Source organism: Argiope bruennichi, chromosome X1, assembly GCF_947563725.1.
Source record: "Argiope bruennichi chromosome X1, qqArgBrue1.1, whole genome shotgun sequence".
Lineage (NCBI taxonomy): Eukaryota > Metazoa > Arthropoda > Arachnida > Araneae > Araneidae > Argiope > Argiope bruennichi.
The window spans coordinates 125209890-125223267 of NC_079162.1; the positions used below are offsets into that span (position 1 = coordinate 125209890).

Here is a 13378-nt window from a genome sequence, read left to right on the forward strand (position 1 = left end):
ATTTCTGTTGTTTCATTAGTTACCTAAGTTGTTGCTTTTTTGAGTTATTGCGTTTAAGTACATGTAAAAGCACAAACCAACAAACATTCAATCCTTAGACAGATTTGGTTCAAAATTTGATAAGAATCATTATTTTAGATGTTAAATATAAAACCACGTTTTATTTATATAATTCTTTACATTTTGCAGTTATCCAGTTCACCTGTACTCGAGCAGCCAGATAGACAAAAGATATTCCTATGAATGAATATCCTTCCAAGTTTGACAGAAATCTCAAACGATGGTCGTAAATCCATAAACTAACAACATACAGATAGGCTTAATGAAAAAAATATGTTTATGTTTTGTTATGTTAAATCTCAACGAGCTTTTTGATGACTGCAATATTTTCTTGTATATTTCCTTCGAGAGAGTAAAAAATGCTACAATAACAGATATCAAAAGTACGTGAAGTAAATATGTGAAGTTCTACGATATGCGTCCACGTTTCTAACACGCTTATGTTTTGAATACGTATCTTATAATAAAATCTTTCGCACTCAAAAAGCATTTGTATCGAATACTAAATTCACAGTAAAGCATTGTATTTCTTTGAAGTAAAAAAAAAAAAAAAAATGATTTCTTTCGCTCATACATTAAAATTTTCCTCCTTTTTTTTTTTTTTTTTTTTTTTTTTTTGAGCGTAGTGATGATTTAGACTTAGATGCAATTTAGAGAAAACTTTCTCGATTTTTTTAAAAATATTTTTTTACGGAAAAGAATTAAACTTATACCAGAAATTTTCACAGTAATATTTTGCAATGTATCAAGTAGTAAGAGTTTCTAACATGTAGATTGTAACTTTACAGATATTTTCAAAGCGCCCCAAAAATAAAAAATAATATCACCTACGTTTTGAAAGTTTCTAAATTTTTATATATCTACGTATGGGAAACGGCCCCTTAGCAGAAAATGTTAAATTATTATTTATGTTTATTATTAAATTATTATGTAATTATAGTATATCAATCAGAGTTCGTAATCTGGGTAATTTTCCCTGGCGAATCAATTAATGACATAAAAAAGGGTGTTGTCACATGAATTTTGAAAGTTTCTATAGTTATAAAAATATAGACAATCCTTTAATATACATTTTTAGCACAGCTACTTTTAGTATACACTATTAAAATGGAATGTTTAGTTTTCATATACGATGACCGATAGCAGAATAAGGTTGGGTGACTCCTTTTCTTTGTGTGACTTTATCGTAACCGCACTCTTGGTCTGTTAATGTCTAAAATACTCTTTCTGAAGGAATAAACATATATAACGTAAATACATGAATTGTTGTTATTACATTGTTGAAATTTATCCCACCCTTCAAACTACTTTTTATACTTAAGATATCGAAATTTAATATTACTCTAAAACATTTTCAGAATTGGATTTTTTTTTTTTTTTTTAACTAAGAAAGATTATAATTTTTATTCCGTCCTTTACATCAAATTCTATGACGTTGTATAAATTCAAATAATGTATATACAGGAAACAGGAGAATTCATGCGTTAATGTTAAGGAAAAATAAACATTTTGGATTTGAAAGATATTTCATTAATTATGAAATTTTTCATTACTGCAACCCAGAACTAATTTTATTCTTTTTATGTAAGTATTTGTAGAATCCACAGATCTGAATTGCAACACTATAGCAATAAGGTACTCAAACGATTGCAAAATACGTGATTCAATATAATCTTTTTATAAATATAAATAAATGTTTCAGTTTATAAAATAATTATTTATATTATGACTATTAAAAATTATAAAGTTATTACAATACAGTTGTGACGAATTAATGCCCTACAATTATATGAATGACATAGTTTATAAGAATGATGAATCAATGAAGAACATTACTTATGCCCAAGTTAATGACGGATTTCCGACTTGGCAGACTAAGACCACAAACAAGACGTATAAAAAAATTTCTATTTTCCTAGCTACCAAATAAATAAATTTGTAAAAAATACAAATTTTATCAATTATATTAACTGAATAACATTAACACGATATCGACTGGAATAAATGCTCCAATAACTTTTATTACACCTAATTAAATATTATAGAATTCATAAACATTGAACTACTACTTCAACAATATTTTGTACAAATATGCAAGCAGCACAGTCTTAAATTATAATGAAATGAAAAATTATCCCAAAATAAATCATTAACAAGTTGATTAAGTTAAAAATATATCGAAATATGAAATTTAATTGGCCAGTTAATTAAAAGTACATACAGTTTATTAAAAGTATCTTCTAATGTACAACACCTACGCTATTTAAAAATGCATAAATCCGCCAACAGTCCCAATTGAAAGATAAAAAAAATATTTTATTATTTGCCATTGTTCTTCACCTTCAAGGAAGCCAATTACGATCGTTATAGCAATGAACCTTTTCAAGTGGATAAGTCTTGTTTTTGGACATGTAAGTTAACTAATCCGAAGAAATTTTTTTAATAAAAGATTTTAAAGGAAATATACCAATATAGCGCTGACAGCTTTGGAAGTGAACATCAAAAATAGAAAGAAAGAAACAGTCTAGACAATACCAGCTTTATTATATTAGACGTATTAGTATTTCCTAGTACTTTAGCATAGCTAATATATCTACTGCTACTGAAAATTGTGGACAAACAGGAAAAAAAATTGATGTGACTGACATTTCGTTATGAAGAGTATTCTGTTTTTTTTTTTTTTTAATATCAAAATATTAATGCAACTCAAAAAATATTAAAAAGGCATATGAAATAACATAAATGGAATAACATTTCCAGAATATTTGTTTCAATGCTTCATGTTATACACTCAATTTTGTGATAGACTGCTTGTGATGACAGATATAAATAAATACCACTTAATATTTTATTGAAATAAGAGTTTATTCACCTCAACATTTTACAGTTCTGTTTAAAATTTTAAAAATAACAAAGAAAAGTGAAGCAGTTACAATATAGATAAATAAAAAAAGAGAAAAATTGTCTTTATCACAATATATAACAATACCCTTTAAATATTTTTCTTACTTTAACTAGTAATAAGATTACATTTAACTGAGACAAAGCATAAGTATCTTATTGACAAATCTTTTTCTGAAATACTGAAACCACATTCACAAAAACAAAAGGCGTGTAAAAAAAAATTTCCACCACACTTCACTGATCACAATTTCGAATACCGGGGAGGTTTATCAGACTTATTGATAGTTGCTTCAGCAGCTTTTAAAACATCTTCACTTTGAAGCATGGTCATATTCCAATACGTCTGGAAAAAAAAAAAGAAAACATTCGTGTTAAAAAAATTAAAAAAATCCAAAGTGAAAAAAAAAAAAATCCACAAGAAACAAAATTCCATGGGGGAAAAAGTCAGAAAATTTTTTCGAGCAGCCAAATATAATAAAGTTAAGCACATTTCAGAATTCTACCACAATGATAACTACACAAAAACAAAGCACTCATTTCAATTTCAATTAAAGGCTTTTTTATGCAATGATTAACTGAAACCTAGAACATAAATTTCATGGTCTGAACGTAGATGTACTGAAAAGCCTAGATGCTGACTTGTGATCTTAAGTACAACTTGCATGAGAGTAATTCTTTTTCGTAAGAAAAAAGGGTCAGCAGTATTAAACTCAGCAGCTCTATACAGGACAGTATAAATAACTATAGACATAACTATAGCATGAAACTCTGAAGACAGAAAACAAAAGTTCTAAACAATTTTAACTAATCTGTCAAGAATTTTAAAGATAGGTAACATATTAAGATAACCTAAAGATTGTAAAGACTTTAAATATTGTTCTGGATATGTTTAGTTAATCATTTGTTATTTCAAAGTGCTCCAAAAAGAGTCTACACACAGTTTAGCGTTTTACCTGTGGGAGATAAGTAAGCACTAGAAACTTGAAAAATGAACAAAATAGTTTATATTTATGAATTAGTCTTGCAATTAAATTGCAAAAAGTTGCACTGCTTAAATTCTTATTAGATTTCCACAGACAAAATTTCAAATAGAATATTCTTCCTTTTCCTGCTATTAGATCATTATTAAAATTTTTCTATATCTGCATCTTTAAAATTGACCAAATTATAGAAAGCAAAAAAGTTGACTTTACCACATCTTATTAAGATTTGAAACATAGAAAATAGGGAATTATACAAATCTACAATTGTGTTTTTATATCAGTTATAGGACAGTTTAAAACTGAATGACTCTTGTCAAGGAAATTTTCATTTCAAGTACTGAACCACATGGAAGCAGAAATTTTCCTTTGGTAGTGCGAATTTTACAAAAAAAAAAAAGATTCCTATAATTTATGTAATTTGTGGGGTTTTACTGCTCTATCTTCCATAAACAACAGTCATCCCAAAGAATGCTCTAATTTGAATATCTACCAAATGATACCCAACACCTAAGTTCCACAACTTGCTTGTGAATTCAAAAGATTAGAAGTACGCGTACTGACAGTTCTCTCAATGATATTAAATATCTTATTCTAAAGATATGCGGCGGAATATTACAGGTGTAATTTTTTAAATAACGAATCACTTGCAATCTGTTATTCTTTTATTGAAATTTATTTAGCTATAAATACTTAAAATAAACCTTAATGAAGGCAATTTAAGTGACATCAGAATTTCCAGGTGCGCGAAGCCTATGCATATCCTTAATAAATGCATCTGCACCATTTAGTTTGAACGTAAGTGTGCTTAAAATCCAGATTCTTTTAAGTATTAAATAACATTTTTAGTAGAAAAATTACTTTTTCGCATTATGACTACAATAATGTGAAAGAGGGAAACAATTGTAGTGCAAAAACTCCTTACACTTTCCACTTTAAAATATTAGATTAACATGGCATATGAAATTCCGCAGATAATTCATAAAACCAAAATATGAATATGAGATGTGCTCTTTTTCATGCATACATGATGCGTAGTTATAAATTATATAAATGTGAATCACTCTTTTAAAAATTTATGTAAAACTAATTAAATATATTATTAATTAAAACAATTCATTGTAAGTCTAAATTAGACAAACGCAAAAAATGTGGAAGAAGCAAATGATTCTTATATAAAAAAACAATATATATATATATATATATATATATATATATATATATATATATATATATATATATAAGTAAGAAAACAAAGTTTGAGAACTTATAAATGCTTATAATTAAAATTTTAATGCATATTAATTTATTCATAGGAACATACGGTAAAAAATCCTTTCAAATAACGAAGTCCAAGTTTCACTTGTATAGAGCAGAACAGGCATAATAAGAGTCTTATAAATTCTTAGTTTAGTTTTTTGACTGATTACGTTGGATCTTAGTTGTTTTTTCTGTCCAAAGAAACATTTATTAGCCATTTTTATTCACTTGACAATTTCTGCTCTGAGTTTATTATTGTCATTAATCATTGTGCCAAAGTATTTGAAATGATCGACTTTTTCGAAGGTATGACCGTTAATACACAGAGGAACACTGTGATTTATAGTTGAGGACGGGAATTCTATAAATTTTGTTTTATCTTCGTTGATGATAAGGCCTATATCTGTGGCAGAAATTTCCAAAGCTTGAAGGGCCTCTCTCAGTGCCCTTTCTGACCTTCCAATAATATCTATATCATCTGCATAGGTCAGTTGAATGGATCTATTCCACAGAGTGCCCTTTCAGTCTAATCCACTATCCCGAATACATTTCTCCAAGGCAATATTAAAAAGCATACAAGCAAGGGAATCCCCTTGATGCAGGCCTCTCTCTGTTGCAAAAGGCTCGGATAAATGGTTTTGGATTTTAACCCTGCATTTTAGATTATTAAATGTAGTCTTAGTTAAATTAACAAGTTTAGTAGGGATTCCGAACTCTTCCATTGCTTCAAATAGCCTTTTACACTGTCGTAAGCAACCTTAAAGTCTATAAATAAATGAAAAGTTTTGATGTTATATTCTTTAGTTTTTTCCAAAATTTGTCTTAAAGTGTAGATTTTTGCGATGGAAATCCACACTGGCAGTCTCCAATCACTTTGTCAGTATGAGGTAACAGTTTCGTTGTGTAGGCTTTCGGTTGCAGCATGGGATCTAAGAAATCGTTCTCTTCCGAGTGTAGCATTGAAGTCTCCGAGAACCAACTTCATATCCTGTGCAGGGCAAGAATTGTAGCTCTTCATTAACAGGTCGTAGAATATATCTTTCTCTGCTTCATCCTTTTCCTCAGTTGGTACGTGAGCATAAATCAGGGTGATATTTTAATGCCTTCCTCTTAACCTGATTTTACAAAGTCTCGCATTTATGGCTTGAAAATCAATAACTGAATTTCTCAGTCTTTTGCCAACAATGAAACATACACCAAATTGGTGGGTTTTGTCTTGGCAGCTGTAATATACTGTACAGTCCTTCTTGTCTATAATACCCTGTCCCAGCCATCTCATCTCTTGAATCGCTAGTATATCAATGTCATGTTTGATAGTTACATCAATCAAGTTTTCAGTGCGCCTCCTTTAAGCAAGGTGCGAATATTCCATGTACCAATTCTCAAGTCCCTTTCCATTCCGAGTCGTCTGGGTATATTCCGGCCGGTTTTTGTGCCCTGTTGAGATTCCTGAACTGGTAGTCTTTCAATTTTCAGATGAAAATAACCTTAATCTAAAATGCCATATCACATCACAATACAAATATTTATATATGACACTATTAAAAATATTTGTTTTAAAATTAAGCAAATTCAACATTAGTAGTCTTCATTTTTACTGTCTTGTCCCTTCGAGGGTAAGAAGCTCAGAACATTTTAAAATGAAATATATTATTCAAATATTACTCATGAAAGAATAATATTTGTACAATATTTTATAAAATAATGAATTCTAACAAAAAATTCATTTTGACAATAATGAATTTTTAAAATAATTAATAATAATTTTGAGAAAATTACATTTGATTCATAACAGTTTTCATTGAGGGATAGCACTACTGAAAACGTAAACTTGAGAAAGAACTTCTATGTTTTCGAGAAAGAAAGGCAAAGAAGTATGCTCAAAAAAACAAGTTCCAAGATTATATAAATTGAAGATTAATGCCATATTAATAACACAGAGATATAAAAAACATCAACACTGATCAAATTATGGATTGATTTAAATATAAAAATATTTTCTAGGTATTTTAGTGGTATTTTGCGAAATTTATGCACTCACACATTTTTAAAAAATATTAAACAGCATATAAACCAGCTAATAATATGAGGTTACAAGAACTAATATACATAAGACATTAAGAGAAACAATAAATTAGTAAAATATATGAAATCTTTCCTGAGATGAAATTTAAATTACATAAAGTAAATATTTTTAGTGATCATTAATGATAAAGCATAAAAAAATGTAGATATTTTTGAAAAAAAAAACTTAATTATGTTTCATTCATTAAAAGTAAATCACTTTCTGACTGTAGATCAAAATGCAAAATACTAATAAATTGCAAACCTAAAAATCACTTCTAATGAAAAATATTAATTTAGCAACAAAATATCACAGCAATACACAAATTCTTAAAATCATTATTAGCATCCATCTCTTACCTCCTAAGATAAACAGAATAATACTAAACAAATTTTAATAAAAAAATACTTTTGAGGAAATATAACTTGAAAACAGATAAATGTCTGCCTCAACTGAAAATACACTACAATTTACATCTGAAATCGCTAAATAAAATGCATAGCATACAGAAATGCGTACTAAATGAAATATACTGGCCTAAAATTCAAGATTTTCTTTGAAGATTTATTAATGCTATTACTTCAGAAATAGATATTCATGTCAATTGCATACTTGCAGGACAAGCGAAAATAAAATAATAATAATAACAGAAACAATAAATTCAGTTAAAATTTGGTCGATATTCTAAATACCTACATAATTATTACTATATCCTTAATTTTGCATAATGAAATATTTTGATTTACCATAAACTGGAGTCCATCTTGCACACTGTGGTCTCTAGAAAAGTTCAAGGCAACTTTAGTTCCTTGAATAGCAACAGGGCTTTTGGAAGCAATAACTTTAGCCAAACCTAAAGCAGCAGTCATCATGGCTTCTTTAGTTGGAAAAACTCTTCCAACAAGTCCTATCTGTGAAAATGTAATTAAAAAAATAAGAAATAAAAGATAAAATCCTATACTATGATTATATGTAAATGAAACAAATAACATAGACATAAACTCTTTAGGAAACAGGGAAATTTATTTTTTAAAAAAACAAAGAAAGAACATCACAAATGAAATAAAAAGCATAAAAATTTGGATTTTTCTCAGAAACGAAAATGTCATTTAAAGATAATTGCTACTTTTTGAATTTCTTCATTTACAGGGGATTATTAAGAGATATATACAATGTTTAAAAAAAATAAAAGATCCCTTTGTTTTTTAATATTATTCCCAATAAACGGATAAAATCTTATAAAAACCATAATTTACTGAATTAGTAATGAGTAAATTCTTAGAAGATAATGGGAAGAAAATTATTTAAGAAATAAAGCACACATGACATCAAAATAATTTTGAGAATTATAAGGATAGAAATAGTTGACTGGGAATCTCAGTTAGGTCGTTTGCTTTGCTCAACAGTAGGTTTGTTAATAAATTTTCTGCATAATAACTTCGAGTATTGTTTCACATCATGATTTAAAATATTCACCAGCTTGTTGAGCAATTGGTCAATTACTAAAGTGTGCAATAGACCCTGCTGAAGAGACAATAGAAAAATTTCTTCAAGGTACCTCCAAGAATAGTTTTTGACTTCGTATCCATTCAGAACTACAGAAGATAATTCGTAGAGAAAGTCGGATCACAGATTTGGATACGAACCAGAGATCATTTGCGATCCTCAATAGCCTAATGAAACACAAAACGAAACTCGTTGAATTTCAAAAGGACATTTTAAGGGTTATTGGATAGAGACGTGTCGACAAAAATTAGACGAAATTATATTCATCAGTATGGTTCATATTCACACAGACCTTTTGACAGATTTTTCTAGAGGCAAGACACAAAAAAGCCAAAGAGTCTGTTAACCACGATATCTTCAAAAGAGGAGAATGTGGTATAAGAAATTTTATACATGAAAAATCACAAAATACAGCACAAAAATATTGCAAAATATTGTAGGATATTGATCAATATTCACAATATTATATAATATTGTGGAATATTGATTAAAATCATATAATATCACACGATATTATACAATATTGTGCAACAGGCTGTTCTACCTTGGTTGTACAAGAATAAGTATAAAGGAATTTCAGAACTGTTACAGCACCCAGAATGAAGAATTAATAGCTTAGGGGAAATATTCTTAAAACAATTATTTTACCGTATACTGGAGTCATTAGACGACAATGCTCGATAATACAGAGCTCCTTTTATTGGAGATAGACTTTTAGAGATGAGTATTAAGCATATGGAATGAGCCTATATCTATCACGCATGAATCTAACAAAACATATATATAATATCAGAGCCAATTTCAGTGTATTTGGAGTCCTGTGCGAAATTATTGTTGCCTTCCCCCATGTATATCGAGTATATGTACATACGCTTAACCCATATTAGGGTCAAAGTATACAAATGTTTTTTCGATGTAATGTATATTTAAAATGCAGTAGATTTTTTAAAAATAGTGTGTATTTAGGGAAAGTAAATGGCAACCTGCTGTTTCATGTAACTTAAACTTACACCCTATGAGGATGAAGTGTATAGCTTCAAAGTAAGAAATAAGAAAGCGGTGAAATTCATGCCAATTTTCAAGGTTCATAACAAAATTTCACAAAGTTTTACATATTAGAAAACATAATACTTCACTCGATTTCATTTACCATTATTCAATATCAGAGAAACTAATTTAAGAAATATATGCTCTTGCTTTCTCACTTGCTAATTTTTTTAAGTATTCTGAAACATAACGGTTGCGAGCTATTTCGTTTTTCATAGAGAGAGTGGAGAATGGATAGAGAGAGTGGAAAGTTAAATTACTTTGCCTCATAGTTGACTTTAAAAAAAAAAACTTAGATCAATTTTAATATGGGAAAATTTCTTTTGCCACTGGTAACAAAAACTAGCTTAGTTAGTAAGATATTCAGTTATATCTGAAAGTTTGTATATCGTAAAGTATGTTCAATGATCATTAATTCAAAATCCTATGTATGTGACTCAGAACTTACAATTAAAGCTAATCGAACATTGTTTTTCGTAAGATATCCCATCCTTCACTGAAACACAATATAAATGAAACGAAAACAGTTCTAAATTTCTCTCTTGGAGCCAGTTGCGGTGTTTTCTGTTAGATTCGCTTTCTATTGTGTTCCCCTCAGCAGTCATATAACAATAGGATTTTCGAATTTATGATTCGGAATTGACGCCCATATACTTTCGGCATTTTGTACCGCAAGAAACGCTGCACACCTGGAACTAGCCTTGAGACATCCTATAGAAAATGACTGCTACTCAGTCAAGGCCTTCGATGATCATTCCAGAGCTAGAAATTGCGTTCGTGATGAAATAGGAAAAATACCTCAAAATTAACAGGATCAATTTGTAAAATGCAATCAAAACCAATATTCAGCAGTTTTAACTGTATGAAAAGGCCAAATACTCTACTGATATTAAATGAAATTCCAAAGAAACTGAATTTGCTTAGATTTTTTATTTCAAAAATGTTAAAACTACTGAATATACATAAACCTTGATATAGAATTTAATCTGTTAAAGTGAATAAATTCATTTCATACGCCAAATTGTCAACCCTAATATATTTGTAAGACTATACAGGTTAATAAAAAAAAGGAGTCTGTTTCTCTAAATTTTGAACAAAGACATATATTTCTAATTACGAAGTTTCATTCAATATGGTGAATGAATATCATGAAAACACTTCGACATAATAAAAGTTTTAAAATGAACTTTTTATGAAGCCCACATAGTTTTAATTAGTAAAATGTTTCTTTTACATTAATCTATGCACACAGAATCACACACTTTTATATACAAGATATGAAGACATACAAAAATCTACATACTATATTTACAGTTACAAATAACTTACATTCACAAAATTAGTAAAATTATTAGAAAATAAAACCTTTTTAATCTGGAGAATTCAGATATGCATTCGAAATTGGGTGCTATTTGAAGAAAAAAAAATCGAATTTGTGAAATCAATACATGGAGATAAACACTTGCATGAAAAAATATTTCATAAATTTATAAAGAACATATTTTCACAGTGATAGACATTACATAGCATCATTACATAGATAGTACATAACAATTTAGTGAAGAGCAGAATAATCTTCTTAAACAATTATTAAACAAGAAACCAGAATACGAATATGCATTTGCAGAAAAGTTTAAAAATTTTTAAGTTATTTAAAAATATTGATTACAAATAATGAGTCTACATTAAAACAGTCATAATAAAACAGTCTTCACAATATAAGACATCACACAATACATTCTTTTTAAAATGCAAAAACTTAACTCTATGCAGTTTTCTAAAAAAAATGTAGGATACACCTTAAAACCCCACTGCTAAAAACAGTAAAATCATGATCTATCACTCAAAAACAGGATATAAAATACGAAATAAATTACATGCACTCACATGTTTTGCTTCTTCAGGATCTATCTTAGCACAGCTATACGCATACTCTCTAATTAAACTGTCATTTCCCACTATTTTCGGCAATCGCTGCAAGGTTCCCAAGTCGGCAGCCATTCCAACGTCTACTTGCTGTAGGAAGATTAAAATAAATATTTTTATGCTAATTTTCAAAACTGAGAAAACCATTATAGAAGTGAAGAGCCAATACATAAAATTGCTATTGAGTACAAAAATTTCATTTAAAATTCAATAAAAATAGCAACAAAAAAAAGAAAAAGAAAATTCTCAAAAGATTTATCTGAAAGAATTGAATTAAACTACTATGTAAACTTATATAAAAATATTTAACATATTGTTTAGATGACGGAAAATATAACTCAGAATTTTAATGAACTTCTTAACGGATTCAATTTACATAAATAAACCACACATAGTATAATTCTTTACACTCATCATTTCTTCAAATTTTACATGTTTGCACTTGTACTCGATTCCATGTCTCAGAAAACAGGAGTTCAGAAAAACATCTTTCAGAAAAGAGAATTCAAATAGGAAAGGAACAAAATGTTCATTTTTCACAGCTGTAAAAGCAATGGAATAAGTGATCAACGTCAAAAATTTAGTTTCAGGGCAACGAAAATCGCTTCGATTAATAAAAAGATGTGAAACTTGCAAAATCAGAGACTTCAAAAAGAATTATTTTGATCATTTGAAGATACTATACTTGGCAGAAGCATTAGAAGTGATAAACATTGAGAAACAACAAATAATTTAATGATTATGTTTAGAGAAAATTAATTTCACATAAATGTATATAACCCAGATGAAGTTTCTTCAGAATAAAATTAACAATTTGAGTCAAATTTACTAGTAAAAAAAAGATACATAAAAATTGTTTTTAAAAGCATACATCAAAAAATTTTATAAAAGATAGCTTTAATGTGAAAAAGATTAAAAATTCAATTATGATCTTAGATTTACAACAGTGCAAAAACTGAAAAGGATAAGTATGAAAATTGCATATCCTTTTAAGTCAAAAGAAAACTAATATATATATTCTTTACAATTTCGGTAAATTTGTTATCCTCAATCTTCATAAAATGAGTGCATTTCTATAGTGAATTAATTAATAATCGTTCTTTATTTACAGATTCGAGAAAATAGTTATTGTGCTCTTCTCTTCTAGGTAGCTTAATGGATTTGCAAATCTATTATACATTGAAATAAAATGAATCTTAAGAAAAAAATTTCTTAATCACAGAAAATGTTAATGCTAATAGAGTAATAGTTAAATAAATGTAAACAGAGAAAATAAAATGAGTATAAATTTAATAAAACTAGCCTTATAAAATCTTAAATATCAAAGTACTGCATTCTACTTCTTAAGTACTATTCGGACAATTTCAATGGTATGGTTGTGCCATCATGAAAAAGAAATGAATAAAATTTTAATTCACCATTATAAAGAATAGTGAAGAATAAAGAAAGTCCTTATTCTTCTTCATTTTAATGCGATTTCAAAACTGGAATATCTTCTACATTTTGAAATCGGTGATATATGAATACTTTCATATAAAATTAATCGTTGAACGTTGACATAGAAACTCATTAAGAAACATAAATACGACTTTGACATTCTTCTCTATAATAACACATTTTAAAATTACGC

The 13378-nt window shown here is 28.2% G+C and overlaps 1 protein-coding gene across 1 annotated transcript in view; it reads right to left on the reverse strand.

Annotated features, from left to right (window-relative positions):
• Positions 1–2906: 2906 nt before the first annotated feature.
• The window catches only part of LOC129958738 (delta(3,5)-Delta(2,4)-dienoyl-CoA isomerase, mitochondrial-like), an 82952-nt gene continuing 72480 nt past the window's right edge, over positions 2907–13378 (reverse strand). Inside the window, exons 6-8 of the mRNA XM_056071394.1 lie at positions 11710–11838; positions 8016–8180; positions 2907–3307 (exon numbers count right to left, since the gene is read on the reverse strand). Of these exons, the coding sequence (XP_055927369.1) occupies positions 3206–3307; positions 8016–8180; positions 11710–11838 (396 nt within the window). The 3' untranslated portion in view covers positions 2907–3205. The remainder of the gene's footprint in view (positions 3308–8015; positions 8181–11709; positions 11839–13378) is intronic.